This window comes from Nansenia antarctica, assembly GCF_963989245.1.
Source record: "Nansenia antarctica genome assembly, chromosome: 16".
Lineage (NCBI taxonomy): Eukaryota > Metazoa > Chordata > Actinopteri > Argentiniformes > Microstomatidae > Nansenia > Nansenia antarctica.
Window position 1 is genome coordinate 9,056,042 of NC_137686.1, and position 14,402 is coordinate 9,070,443.

At 56.0% G+C, this 14,402-nt stretch overlaps 1 protein-coding gene across 1 annotated transcript; it reads right to left on the reverse strand.

The window, feature by feature from the left end:
* Positions 1-4,932: 4,932 nt before the first annotated feature.
* On the reverse strand, positions 4,933-6,093 carry LOC308171925 (sentrin-specific protease 2-like; the record flags this gene model as incomplete). The annotated part of the gene is made up of 1 exon (XM_080546838.1): positions 4,933-6,093. One exon carries the CDS (start codon positions 6,091-6,093, stop codon positions 5,113-5,115), a length of 981 nt encoding a protein of 326 aa, XP_080402964.1. The 3' UTR covers positions 4,933-5,112.
* Between the last annotated feature and the right edge of the window lie 8,309 nt (positions 6,094-14,402).

The following is a 14,402-nucleotide window of genomic DNA, read 5'->3' on the forward strand; positions in this document are numbered from 1 at the left end:
GGTGACGGTTTAGCGGGATCTGAAACTAGATGAAGAAAATAATTTCAGGCATTCTCCTCTTCCTCCTCCTCCTCTTCCTCCTTGGGGCTCTCTGGTGCAGAGGCAGGTGGGGTGGGCACGTCAGGAGCCTCAAGGGGAGGGGCTTCAGCAGCTGTTGCGTCCTCGCTGGGCGGGGCCTCAGAGGTCACCGTGGCGACCGGAGCAGCTTCAACATTCGTTTCCGTCTCTTCAACCTCGACCGCTGTCGCCTCCTCCTTGTTCTTGCCCTTCTTCTCCTTCTTCTCCTTCTTCTTCTTCTTCTTAGGTTTCTCTACTGAGGCAGCTTCGGGGGCAGGGTCGGGGTCAGGGGTCGCATCAGGGGCAGCAGCAGGGGCCTTCTTGGTTTTCTTAGCCCCTTTCTTCTTCAGCGGAGCCTTCTTCGCCGGCTTCTCCTCCTCCCCGCTGTCTGAGGAGTCGCTGTCTGCGGCCGGGGCCTTCTGGGCTGCAGCAGGGGCCTTGGGTGCGGCTTTGGGCTTGGCGTGGGCCTTCTTGGCGTGGGCCTTCTTGGCGGGGGCCTCGTCATCCTCAGAGTCCGGGGAGTCGCTGTCGGCCTTGGCGGGGGCGGCTTTGACCGGGGCTGGGGTGACCTTCTGTTTGGGTGCAGCAGGTGCAGCTTTCTTTACAAGGGTCTTCTCTTCATTGTCTGAATCGTCGCTGTCTGAGCTGTCTGCCTGGCTGGCTGCAGCCTTACTGCGCGTGGCGGGCTTACTGGGAGCTGCGGTCTTGCTGGCTGCTGCAGGTTTACTGGGAGCTGCGGTCTTGCTGGGAGCGGCCTTCACGGCTTTAGCAGGCTTCTGCGTCAGGGGAAGGTGCTCCTCGGTCTCTGATTGGCTGTCTGAGCTGTCAGCTGGTTTGGAGGGCGTGGCGGTGGGTATGGCGGGGGCAGCTGCTGCTGTGGGCTTTGGGGCTGTCGCCTTGGTCTCCTCCTCGCTGTCTGATTGGCTGTCGGAGCTGTCAGCTGGCTTGGCCGGGGGGGCGGCGGTGGTGGGCGGGGCTACAGGCTTGGCTTTGGGCGTCGCCGCTGCAGCCTTCTTCACAGGTGCCTCCTCCTCACTGTCCGAGCTGGAGCTGTCCGAACTCTCTGCCTTACTGGATGCAAACAGAGGCAACCTCTGCCTTCAGATTGGATTCAGACTCCAGGAGAGTAGTCCTTTCCTCCAGAGCCATTTGTAGCCTCTCCTCCTGTTCGGCGGCCTCTCTGCTCATGGCCAGGGCCAGCTGCAGCTGTAGCTCCTCCTCCCTGCTGGTCTGGGGGCGGGCCTGCTCCAACTCTGAGCCCGGCTGAGGGGACGTGGCACCATGTAGGCCTATCCTTTATGTTGAAAAGCTTACAGCAAAAGCAAAAAGACATGTCCCGTTTTTGAGAGTTTTTTTCCCATTTGGTAGTTTTCTGAGAAATAAAGTTTCACTAAAGTTTCTGTTTTCATCTGGGGGCGGGCCTGCTCCAACTCTGAGCCCGGCTGAGGGGACGTGGCTGTGTTGGTGGTCTTGGGGCGGGTGTCTCCAGAGCCCCAGGGGTCCGGGGCAGGAGCAGTTCCCCAGGGGTCGCTGCTCTTCATGGGGGGAGCGGAGGAGTAGGAGGGGGGCGTAGGACAGCTCTGGGGGGGGGGCTTGACGGTGACGGGCTGGGAGGAGCGGCGGGGGGGCGAGGGCTTGGGCTGGGCCTGCTGCTGCATGGTGTCATAGTACGTCACTCCTCCATACACCTGGGGGTTGTACATGGGCGGCAGCGTGGCGCCAGCGGGGTAGGGGTAGTTGGTGCTGCCGTAGGTCATGACCCCCGGGGGGGGGTAGAAGGGCGGGGCCAGCAGCTGCTGAGGGGGGGGCTGCCCCGGGGACATGGAGACTGGGGGGGCGGCGTAGAGGGCGGGGTTGGGCATGGGCGCCCCCGACAGGTGGGGGTGCAGGCCTGGGGGCCAGGTGACATTGGTGTTTCCATGGGGGGATTTGGCACGGGGTGGCCAGCCGTCACCCACTGAGCCCATTGATTGGCCGGGAGGGCTGAGGGGGGAGGGGCCAGCAGACAGGAAGTCATAGGGACCGAAGGGAGAGTCTTCCATACGCAGCCCAGAAGACATAGCACCAGGTTTGCTGGGGTTGTGATCCATAGGGGAGTTGACAGACATGTCCATGGCCGTCCACTTCTTCAGACGAGACTGAGGCTCCTTGTAGCCCCCCATGTCCATGTTTACATTCATGTTAGAGTTCAAGCCTAAAGGGAAGTTGGTGAAGGAGCCCATGGAGTTGGGGTCCTTCTGCAGCTCGGGTGCATTCTGGGGCATGTAGTTGTCCATGTAGGACTTGAGGGGCTGGTGGGGAGGCGTGGCCTGTTTCAGCAGGGAGGGGTCGAGGTGCCTCGGGGGCTGCATCATCGACTGGGACGAGCCAATCGGACGGCCCTGGTCCTGCTGGCGTCCTACAGGCATGGGTCTCTGGCTCTGCTGCTGCTGCTGTGCCTTCTGCTGCTGCTGCTGGAGGAGGAGACGCTGGGGGTTGTACATGGGGGGTTGTACATGGGCGGCTGCATGGCGGGGGTTGTACATGGGCGGCAGCATGGCGCCAGCGGGGTAGGGGTAGTTGGTGCTGCCGTAGGTCATGACCTGCCGTAGGTCATGACCCACGGGTCCACAGGGGCCGCCGGCTTAGGGGCTGCACCGTAGGAGTGCCAGGGGTCTGGGGCGGCCGCTGCTCCTCCTGCCCCCCAGGGGTCGGCCCCCGAGTCACAGTCAGGAACGTCAGTCAGGTCAATCAGGGAAGACTGGGCCTGTGGCTGGTGCTGGTGCTGAGGCTGATGCTTTCTCTTCTTCTTGGCCAGTTTGCCTGAGCCAGTTGCCCCAGCAACCAGGGGGGTTCCATCAGCCTTCTTACTCTCCTCCAGAGCCATTTGTAGCCTCTCCTCCTGTTCGGCGGCCTCTCTGCTCATGGCCAGGGCCAGCTGCAGCTGTAGCTCCTCCTCCCTGCTGGTCTGGGGGCGGGCCTGCTCCAACTCTGAGCCCGGCTGAGAGGACGTGGCACCATGTAGGCCTATCCTTTATGTTAATTGTTAATTTTATTTATTTATTTTATTTATAAACCTCTTATGACCTCTTATCGGCGGACCGATGAGAGACGGAAGTCAAACTAAAGAATACTTTTACAGCCAGTCACCATGCCAACTCACTCCCACTTCATCACTTATGAAGTGAAGTGTGACACAAAATGGGATATGGTAGATGGACGGATTTAAATTGAGTACCCACCATCTCCACAAGCTTCTCCAGGAAGGGAACCAGCTTGAGGAGTTCGTTGTCATTTCTGTCCATGAACCAGCTCTCGATTGGAATCCCATTGGAGAGCTGTAAAGGTTCAAAACAAAGTAGATTTGACTTTCAATCAAATAACCAGTCCTGTGAGAGGCTAGAGGGACATTAAAAAGAAGAAGTGATTGAATGCTTACCTGATAAGCAAAGGCTTGAGGTGAATTGTCAATTATTATCGTCTTTGAAAGATCCCTTCCAAGAATGTTGAGGTCCTTGATGTAGTTTCCTTGTACACAAACACAGTGCTCACGAAACTGAGCTGCCCCCCAGGGGTCGGCCCCCGAGTCACAGTCAGGAACGTCAGTCAGGTCAATCAGGGAAGACTGGGCTTGGGCTGGGCCTGCTGCTGCATGGTGTCATAGTACGTCACTCCTCCATACACCTGGGGGTTGTACATGGGCGGCAGCGTGGCGCCAGCGGGGTAGGGGTAGTGGGTGCTGCCGTAGGTCATGACCCCCGGGGGGGGGTAGAAGGGCGGGGCCAGCAGCTGCTGAGGGGGGGGCTGCCCCGGGGACATGGAGACTGGGGGGGCGGCGTAGAGGGCGGGGTTGGGCATGGGCGCCCCCGACGGGTGGGGGTGCAGGCCTGGGGGCCAGGTGACATTGGTGTTTCCATGGGGGGATTTGGCACGGGGTGGCCAGCCGTCACCCACTGAGCCCATTGATTGGCCGGGAGGGCTGAGGGGGGAGGGGCCAGCAGACAGGAAGTTACAGGGACCGAAGGGAGAGTCTTCCATACGCAGCCCAGAAGACATAGCACCAGCTTTGCTGGGGTTGTGATCCATAGGGGAGTTGACAGACATGTCCATGGCCGTCCACTTCTTCAGACGAGACTGAGGCTCCTTGTAGCCCCCCATGTCCATGTTTACATTCATGTTAGAGTTCAAGCCTAAAGGGAAGTTGGTGAAGGAGCCCATGGAGTTGGGGTCCTTCTGCAGCTCGGGTGCATTCTGGGGCATGTAGTTGTCCATGTAGGACTTGAGGGGCTGGTGGGGAGGCGTGGCCTGTTTCAGCAGGGAGGGGTCGAGGTGCCTCGGGGGCTGCATCATCGACTGGGACGAGCCAATCGGACGGCCCTGGTCCTGCTGGCGTCCTACAGGCATGGGTCTCTGGCTCTGCTGCTGCTGCTGTGCCTTCTGCTGCTGCTGCTGGAGGAGGAGACGCTGGGGGTTGTACATGGGCGGCAGCGTGGCGCCAGCGGGGTAGGGGTAGTTGGTGCTGCCGTAGGTCATGACCTGCCGTAGGTCATGACCCACGGGTCCACCGGGGCCGCCGGCTTAGGGGCTGCACCGTAGGAGTGCCAGGGGTCTGGGGCGGCCGCTGCTCCTCCTGCCACCCAGGGGTCGGCCCCCGAGTCACAGTCAGGAACGTCAGTCAGGTCAATCAGGGAAGACTGGGCCTGTGGCTGGTGCTGGTGCTGAGGCTGATGCTTTCTCTTCTTCTTGGCCAGTTTGCCTGAGCCAGTTGCCCCAGCAACCAGGGGGGTTCCATCAGCCTTCTTACTCTCCTCCAGAGCCATTTGTAGCCTCTCCTCCTCTCCATTGCTCTTTTTTTATTTTTTATTTTTATACTGTTGGGGTGTTCACTGGGTCAGAGAGAGGGAGAGCATTCTGTGGTCCCCTGATTTGGTCCTGTAGGTTGTTGTTTATTGCTGTTGTGCTTATTCTTGCTTAAATGTAGTTGTCGAGCCGGTTGTAGTTGTTGAGAAGTAGTCCTTCTGTTGTTGTTGGTCATCTAGCTGTCGTTTCTGTAGTCGTTTGTAGTGGTGTGTAGTTCTAGAGCAGCCTCTGGTTGAGGATCTCCCAGATCATCAGCTTCCTGAAGAGAGGCATGTGACACTGTCTAAAGGTGAGAGGCCGTCCTTGAGCGATGTAGTCAGCGTATTTACAGGCAAAAACTCCACAGTCACTGCCATTCTTCTGCTGGGGGATCTCACTTGCCCTCATACTGCCTATGGTCCACTTAGAGATGTCCAGCTCTCTGGCCTTCCTGTCCTTGTGCTCCTCTCTCAAATACAACAGTAACAAATTGCAGATATCGTCATGTCTCTGGCCCATAGAGTCATAGGCCCTTACTGTTCTGGATTTAAAGTCAATCACAGCCAGAGACCAATGGACTCCCAGGTGTAATGGAACCAGGATGACGTCATACAGGAAGAGGTCAACAGCCTTTGTCCAGCGTCTCACAGCCGCATGGCCCCCTTCATGTCCCCCTCCCCTACCATGCAGCTTGGGGAAGAAGAAGGTGCTGAATGAGTAGACCCTGAGCCCCCCTTCTTGCTCCGGCGTACGTGCCATCACTAGGGACAGGTAGAAGTTAATCACCTCATCGTTGAGCCAGCTGCCCTCCTGTAGTGTAGCCAGGTCTCTCTGTGTAATGCGTAGTTTAAAGGCAGAACTAAGGACCAGGTTAGGGTCCCTTTGACCCAAAGCACGGCTCACCTCTACCACCATCTCTTTGCTTAGTCGGGGGAAGTCCTCATCACTGTGGCGTGTGTGTGTGGTGTATGCGTTGGTCTGGGTTGGGATGGTTGACTCTTTGTCTACCAAATTGAGCCGGGCAGCAACCTCCGCAGAGAGGTCCATCTCCTCTGCTTGCTTTGTTGCATCACTGGTAGGTTGTGTGTCCACAGCTCCACTAAGTGGCTTACTAAGAACCACCTCCCCTCTCCTGTCTTTGACCTGTTTGGTTGAGGACACATCTCTCCACTTAAACACATTGGAGTTTTTTTTAAGGTTAGGGTTAGGGTTAGACATGCCAGCATGTACCAAGTCACCCTAGCACCTAACCCTAACCCTAGTTTTCCCACATGTACCGTATTCCCACATGTACCGTAACATACATACTGTATTTTCTGTAGATTTACATACTGTTCATATGAAACACACAAATCTATGAATGCCCAATACTCTACAGTGATATATTCTGAGAACAGATACTGTAAGGTTTAAAAAAATGTGCTTTGGCAGTTGTGAAACAAAGAACATTCTCACACACTGAACATTGTGTTTTCAGTTGTTTTGTTGTAGTCTGTAATGATGTGTATTGTGACGGAGATGCCGTCACGACCTGCCGACTAAGTCGGACAGGCCATATACACGTACACACTCCCCGTTCCCTACCGTTCTGTAGGTTATCATGTTCATCTAGAGTCTACAGGGATACAAATAGGCGCTTTTATCGCCTTGCCATTCACAAGATGGGTTACCTTTCCCAAGATAAATCTCTAAGGTTAAAAGTCATGTTTTTGTCATTGCATAACTCCTTGTGTTAACACAAAGCATAACCTAAACACTCACTAAAACATTCAAATGGTATTACAGTACAGTGGTAACAGTTAAACATCACTGTCCACAAGGCTAGTAACTTAATAATATCAGAACATCTTACAACAGCTAATTCATCAAAAGAGATACACAAATGTACTGTATAATTGATACATTTAATGTACATGAACAGCAAGAAAATACAATTTTAGGAATTAGTCATGGAAAGTTATAAAGTTACAAAACATCCCCACTGGTCCTGTGTGCTCACAAACAGGATTTTACATTAATCTTTAGACACAATAAGCTACAACACCTTTATGCTATGTGCTAATCACAATATTGTTTTTCTTATGTAGACCAGTAACAATGACTGTCACAATGATAACTAAAAGTATATCTGTTTGGGGAAATATGGAAATCAGCAACAATGAGTGAAATGTTCAGGCCAATATGAACTGCCAGTTTCTGAGGGGAATTTTTATCCCCCTGATGACAGTGACGACAGAGGTGGCAGGGTTGAACTTTAGCGTGTTAGCATCGCCCTTTTTGCACTTGTCCCTGAAGACGTATATGCAGCCATTGCAGCTGGCCACCTTCCAGAGAGAGGGCACACAGCTCCACACCTCCGGGAAGCGCAGGCGCGTGAAGCTTTCCAGCAGAGGGTTGTAGCACACTAGGGAGTCCCCCTCAGCCACTACACAGATCAGGGCCATGTGGGCCGTAGCGTGCATGCAGTGTTGAGGAGCTTGCTCCTCGTCGTTACGGACGGCCAACTGCAGATGACGGGGGATGATACGAGACTTCTTGTTGTCGCGGGCGGCGTTGCCGGCCAACTCCAGGATCTCAGCAGTCAGGTACTCGAGCACGGCGGCCAGGTAAACCGGTGCGCCGGCGCCCACACGATGGGCATAGTTGCCCTTGCGTAGGAGCCTGTGGACACGGCCCACAGGGAACTGAAGTCCGGCGCGAGAAGAGCGGGTCTTTGCCTTTGCTCTGGCCTTGCCTCCAGTTTTGCCTCTTCCTGACATGGTGACGGTTTAGCGGGATCTGAAACTAGATGAAGAAAATAATTTCAGGCATTCTCCTCTTCCTCCTCCTCCTCTTCCTCCTTGGGGCTCTCTGGTGCAGAGGCAGGTGGGGTGGGCACGTCAGGAGCCTCAAGGGGAGGGGCTTCAGCAGCTGTTGCGTCCTCGCTGGGCGGGGCCTCAGAGGTCACCGTGGCGACCGGAGCAGCTTCAACATTCGTTTCCGTCTCTTCAACCTCGACCGCTGTCGCCTCCTCCTTGTTCTTGCCCTTCTTCTCCTTCTTCTCCTTCTTCTTCTTCTTCTTAGGTTTCTCTACTGAGGCAGCTTCGGGGGCAGGGTCGGGGTCAGGGGTCGCATCAGGGGCAGCAGCAGGGGCCTTCTTGGTTTTCTTAGCCCCTTTCTTCTTCAGCGGAGCCTTCTTCGCCGGCTTCTCCTCCTCCCCGCTGTCTGAGGAGTCGCTGTCTGCGGCCGGGGCCTTCTGGGCTGCAGCAGGGGCCTTGGGTGCGGCTTTGGGCTTGGCGGGGGCCTTCTTGGCGTGGGCCTTCTTGGCGGGGGCCTTCTTGGCGGGGGCCTTCTTGGCGGGGGCCTCGTCATCCTCAGAGTCCGGGGAGTCGCTGTCGGCCTTGGCGGGGGCGGCTTTGACCGGGGCTGGGGTGACCTTCTGTTTGGGTGCAGCAGGTGCAGCTTTCTTTACAAGGGTCTTCTCTTCATTGTCTGAATCGTCGCTGTCTGAGCTGTCTGCCTGGCTGGCTGCAGCCTTACTGCGCGTGGCGGGCTTACTGGGAGCTGCGGTCTTGCTGGCTGCTGCAGGTTTACTGGGAGCTGCGGTCTTGCTGGGAGCGGCCTTCACGGCTTTAGCAGGCTTCTGCGTCAGGGGAAGGTCCTCCTCGGTCTCTGATTGGCTGTCTGAGCTGTCAGCTGGTTTGGAGGGCGTGGCGGTGGGTATGGCGGGGGCAGCTGCTGCTGTGGGCTTTGGGGCTGTCGCCTTGGTCTCCTCCTCGCTGTCTGATTGGCTGTCGGAGCTGTCAGCTGGCTTGGCCGGGGGGGCGGCGGTGGTGGGCGGGGCTACAGGCTTGGCTTTGGGCGTCGCCGCTGCAGCCTTCTTCACAGGTGCCTCCTCCTCACTGTCCGAGCTGGAGCTGTCCGAACTCTCTGCCTTACTGGATGCAAACAGAGGCAACCTCTGCCTTCAGATTGGATTCAGACTCCAGGAGAGTAGTCCTTTCCTCCAGAGCCATTTGTAGCCTCTCCTCCTGTTCGGCGGCCTCTCTGCTCATGGCCAGGGCCAGCTGCAGCTGTAGCTCCTCCTCCCTGCTGGTCTGGGGGCGGGCCTGCTCCAACTCTGAGCCCGGCTGAGGGGACGTGGCACCATGTAGGCCTATCCTTTATGTTGAAAAGCTTACAGCAAAAGCAAAAAGACATGTCCCGTTTTTGAGAGTTTTTTTCCCATTTGGTAGTTTTCTGAGAAATAAAGTTTCACTAAAGTTTCTGTTTTCATCTGGGGGCGGGCCTGCTCCAACTCTGAGCCCGGCTGAGGGGACGTGGCTGTGTTGGTGGTCTTGGGGCGGGTGTCTCCAGAGCCCCAGGGGTCCGGGGCAGGAGCAGTTCCCCAGGGGTCGCTGCTCTTCATGGGGGGAGCGGAGGAGGAGGAGGGGGGCGTAGGACAGCTCTGGGGGGGGGGCTTGACGGTGACGGGCTGGGAGGAGCGGCGGGGGGGCGAGGGCTTGGGCTGGGCCTGCTGCTGCATGGTGTCATAGTACGTCACTCCTCCATACACCTGGGGGTTGTACATGGGCGGCAGCGTGGCGCCAGCGGGGTAGGGGTAGTTGGTGCTGCCGTAGGTCATGACCCCCGGGGGGGGGTAGAAGGGCGGGGCCAGCAGCTGCTGAGGGGGGGGCTGCCCCGGGGACATGGAGACTGGGGGGGCGGCGTAGAGGGCGGGGTTGGGCATGGGCGCCCCCGACAGGTGGGGGTGCAGGCCTGGGGGCCAGGTGACATTGGTGTTTCCATGGGGGGATTTGGCACGGGGTGGCCAGCCGTCACCCACTGAGCCCATTGATTGGCCGGGAGGGCTGAGGGGGGAGGGGCCAGCAGACAGGAAGTCATAGGGACCGAAGGGAGAGTCTTCCATACGCAGCCCAGAAGACATAGCACCAGGTTTGCTGGGGTTGTGATCCATAGGGGAGTTGACAGACATGTCCATGGCCGTCCACTTCTTCAGACGAGACTGAGGCTCCTTGTAGCCCCCCATGTCCATGTTTACATTCATGTTAGAGTTCAAGCCTAAAGGGAAGTTGGTGAAGGAGCCCATGGAGTTGGGGTCCTTCTGCAGCTCGGGTGCATTCTGGGGCATGTAGTTGTCCATGTAGGACTTGAGGGGCTGGTGGGGAGGCGTGGCCTGTTTCAGCAGGGAGGGGTCGAGGTGCCTCGGGGGCTGCATCATCGACTGGGACGAGCCAATCGGACGGCCCTGGTCCTGCTGGCGTCCTACAGGCATGGGTCTCTGGCTCTGCTGCTGCTGCTGTGCCTTCTGCTGCTGCTGGAGGAGGAGACGCTGGGGGTTGTACATGGGCGGCAGCATGGCGCCAGCGGGGTAGGGGTAGTTGGTGCTGCCGTAGGTCATGACCTGCCGTAGGTCATGACCCACGGGTCCACAGGGGCCGCCGGCTTAGGGGCTGCACCGTAGGAGTGCCAGGGGTCTGGGGCGGCCGCTGCTCCTCCTGCCCCCCAGGGGTCGGCCCCCGAGTCACAGTCAGGAACGTCAGTCAGGTCAATCAGGGAAGACTGGGCCTGTGGCTGGTGCTGGTGCTGAGGCTGATGCTTTCTCTTCTTCTTGGCCAGTTTGCCTGAGCCAGTTGCCCCAGCAACCAGGGGGGTTCCATCAGCCTTCTTACTCTCCTCCAGAGCCATTTGTAGCCTCTCCTCCTGTTCGGCGGCCTCTCTGCTCATGGCCAGGGCCAGCTGCAGCTGTAGCTCCTCCTCCCTGCTGGTCTGGGGGCGGGCCTGCTCCAACTCTGAGCCCGGCTGAGAGGACGTGGCACCATGTAGGCCTATCCTTTATGTTAATTGTTAATTTTATTTATTTATTTTATTTATAAACCTCTTATGACCTCTTATCGGCGGACCGATGAGAGACGGAAGTCAAACTAAAGAATACTTTTACAGCCAGTCACCATGCCAACTCACTCCCACTTCATCACTTATGAAGTGAAGTGTGACACAAAATGGGATATGGTAGATGGACGGATTTAAATTGAGTACCCACCATCTCCACAAGCTTCTCCAGGAAGGGAACCAGCTTGAGGAGTTCGTTGTCATTTCTGTCCATGAACCAGCTCTCGATTGGAATCCCATTGGAGAGCTGTAAAGGTTCAAAACAAAGTAGATTTGACTTTCAATCAAATAACCAGTCCTGTGAGAGGCTAGAGGGACATTAAAAAGAAGAAGTGATTGAATGCTTACCTGATAAGCAAAGGCTTGAGGTGAATTGTCAATTATTATCGTCTTTGAAAGATCCCTTCCAAGAATGTTGAGGTCCTTGATGTAGTTTCCTTGTACACAAACACAGTGCTCACGAAACTGAGCTGCCCCCCAGGGGTCGGCCCCCGAGTCACAGTCAGGAACGTCAGTCAGGTCAATCAGGGAAGACTGGGCTTGGGCTGGGCCTGCTGCTGCATGGTGTCATAGTACGTCACTCCTCCATACACCTGGGGGTTGTACATGGGCGGCAGCGTGGCGCCAGCGGGGTAGGGGTAGTGGGTGCTGCCGTAGGTCATGACCCCCGGGGGGGGGTAGAAGGGCGGGGCCAGCAGCTGCTGAGGGGGGGGCTGCCCCGGGGACATGGAGACTGGGGGGGCGGCGTAGAGGGCGGGGTTGGGCATGGGCGCCCCCGACGGGTGGGGGTGCAGGCCTGGGGGCCAGGTGACATTGGTGTTTCCATGGGGGGATTTGGCACGGGGTGGCCAGCCGTCACCCACTGAGCCCATTGATTGGCCGGGAGGGCTGAGGGGGGAGGGGCCAGCAGACAGGAAGTTACAGGGACCGAAGGGAGAGTCTTCCATACGCAGCCCAGAAGACATAGCACCAGCTTTGCTGGGGTTGTGATCCATAGGGGAGTTGACAGACATGTCCATGGCCGTCCACTTCTTCAGACGAGACTGAGGCTCCTTGTAGCCCCCCATGTCCATGTTTACATTCATGTTAGAGTTCAAGCCTAAAGGGAAGTTGGTGAAGGAGCCCATGGAGTTGGGGTCCTTCTGCAGCTCGGGTGCATTCTGGGGCATGTAGTTGTCCATGTAGGACTTGAGGGGCTGGTGGGGAGGCGTGGCCTGTTTCAGCAGGGAGGGGTCGAGGTGCCTCGGGGGCTGCATCATCGACTGGGACGAGCCAATCGGACGGCCCTGGTCCTGCTGGCGTCCTACAGGCATGGGTCTCTGGCTCTGCTGCTGCTGTGCCTTCTGCTGCTGCTGCTGGAGGAGGAGACGCTGGGGGTTGTACATGGGCGGCAGCGTGGCGCCAGCGGGGTAGGGGTAGTTGGTGCTGCCGTAGGTCATGACCTGCCGTAGGTCATGACCCACGGGTCCACAGGGGCCGCCGGCTTAGGGGCTGCACTGTATCAATGTGCACACACACACTTGGTCGCCATTCATCAAACTGCTTTATTGGTCACGTTGTACATTCAACATGCAGTAGCTGGTATAGCGCCCCTACAGGCCACTATCGGTACATCTCCCTTTTTCTAAGGATTAAGATGAAGTTGATCTCAGAGAATAACAGTTCACAGATATTACAAGTCTATATCTATAGCTTAGCATACGTACTAGAATTCTCAAGATGTACTCTCCAGCTTGTACAAATAAACAATGTAACGGTACTCTAAACAGTACAATTATTACACTTCTCTTAACTCTTCCCTTTTTTTTTTTTTTTTTTTTCATTGAAAACAAACTGTAATGGAACCATACAGCATCAATTCACAAATAACCTGAGTCCAGAAACAAACAGTAATGACCCTGAGAACAGAACTCCAAGTCCGCAATAAAAAATTAAATAAAAATAATAAACCCACCCTTTCTGTGCGTGTTATTAGCACTCCTCTACAAGTCTCCTAGGTTTGACAATGGACCTACTCGGCCTTTGAACCCGCTCCACCCCAGGGGAGGGTGACTCGACAGGAGGGCTGTCCGTGTCTGATTGAGTATGCCCCCCTTCTATTTGCTCTCCCGGAGTCTCCCTGTCATTGCCATTCTCTGCAGGCTGTGGTTCTGGGCGTGGAATCTTCAACAGGTGTCTCCGGTTCCTGCGGATTGTATTGCCATTCTCGGTAAGTACCTCGTATGATCTTGGAGCAGTCTCTTTAAGGACCTGTGCGACCGGTCCCCATCTTCCTTCGCATCTGACTCTCACTAGGTCCTCTCGTTCAAGAGGTCCCAAGGGCCGTGCTCTTTTGTCATAGGCACGTTTGGACCGGTCCTCTCTCTGTGTGGACCGGTGCTCTCTCTGTGTGCGGTGGTCAGCGCGCTGGAGCAGGTGCTCTGCTGACGGCAGCTTTGTCTTGAGCCTCCTGTTCATCAGCAACTCTGCTGGTGAGCGGCCACCTTCCAGCGGTGATGCTCTGTAGTTGAGGACTGCCAGGTACGGGTCCTCACCCGCTTCCGCTGCTTTCCTTAGCAGTCGTTTCACGATTTGCACTCCCTTTTCCGCTAGACCATTTGACTGCGGGTACAGTGGGCTTGAGGTTACATGCTTGAATCCATACTGTTTTCCGAACTCTGCGAACTCCTGGCAGCTAAACTGCGGCCCATTATCACTTACTAAAGTCACTGGAATACCGTGCCTTGCGAAAATAGACTTAGAATGAGCGATCACTTGCTTTGCTGTGGTATCAGACAACAGCGCATACTCTGGATAGTTTGAATGGTAGTCCACTATGATTAAATAGTCTCTCCCTTTCAGCTGAAATAAGTCTGCACCTACTTTTTCCCATGGCTCGGTTGGTTTGCTATGAGGCAGAAGCGGCTCTCTAGGCTGCATATATCTATGCTGTTGGCAAATCCCACATCGCTGTACTACAGTCTCAATATCTCTGTTCATGTATGGCCAAAACAGTACCTCACGAGCCCGCCTCTTGCTTTTCTCTATTCCCAAATGGCCCTCATGTGCTAACTTAGCCATCTCTGGTCTCATGGAGCCGGGAACTACTATTTTGTTACCTTTAAGGAGTACCCCGTCGATCACTGTCAGTTCATCTCTAGTGTGACGATACGGACTTGGCAGTATCCTGGCCTCATCTCCTGGTGAGAGGATGGCCGCTATGACCTCCTGCAACTCTCTGTCGCTTGCTGTTTCCTGCGCGAACTGGGCCCATTTCTCATTTGATGCAGGCAGCTGGGCCTTCACACAGTCCACATGGATTTGCACCTCCTGCTCGGTGCTGCTCGGGCCCGTGTCACTCAAACTCGCTCTGCTGAGAGCGTCTGCCACTATTAAGTACTTTCCTGGAGTGAACTCGAGCGTCATGTGGTACTTCTGTAGCCGTAACATGAGACGCTGGATGCGTGGCGGTGCATCTCCAAGTGGCTTTCTGGAAATGGCAATAAGCGGCTTGTGATCAGTCTCTAGTATTATTTCCCTGCCGTAGATATATTCATGGAACTTTTCACATCCGAAAACCGCGCCTAATGTCTCTTTCTCAATTTGCGCATAGTTGCGCTCTGCAGATGACATCGTTCGGGATGCGTAAGCGACGGGAAACCATTCTGTGCCGTGTC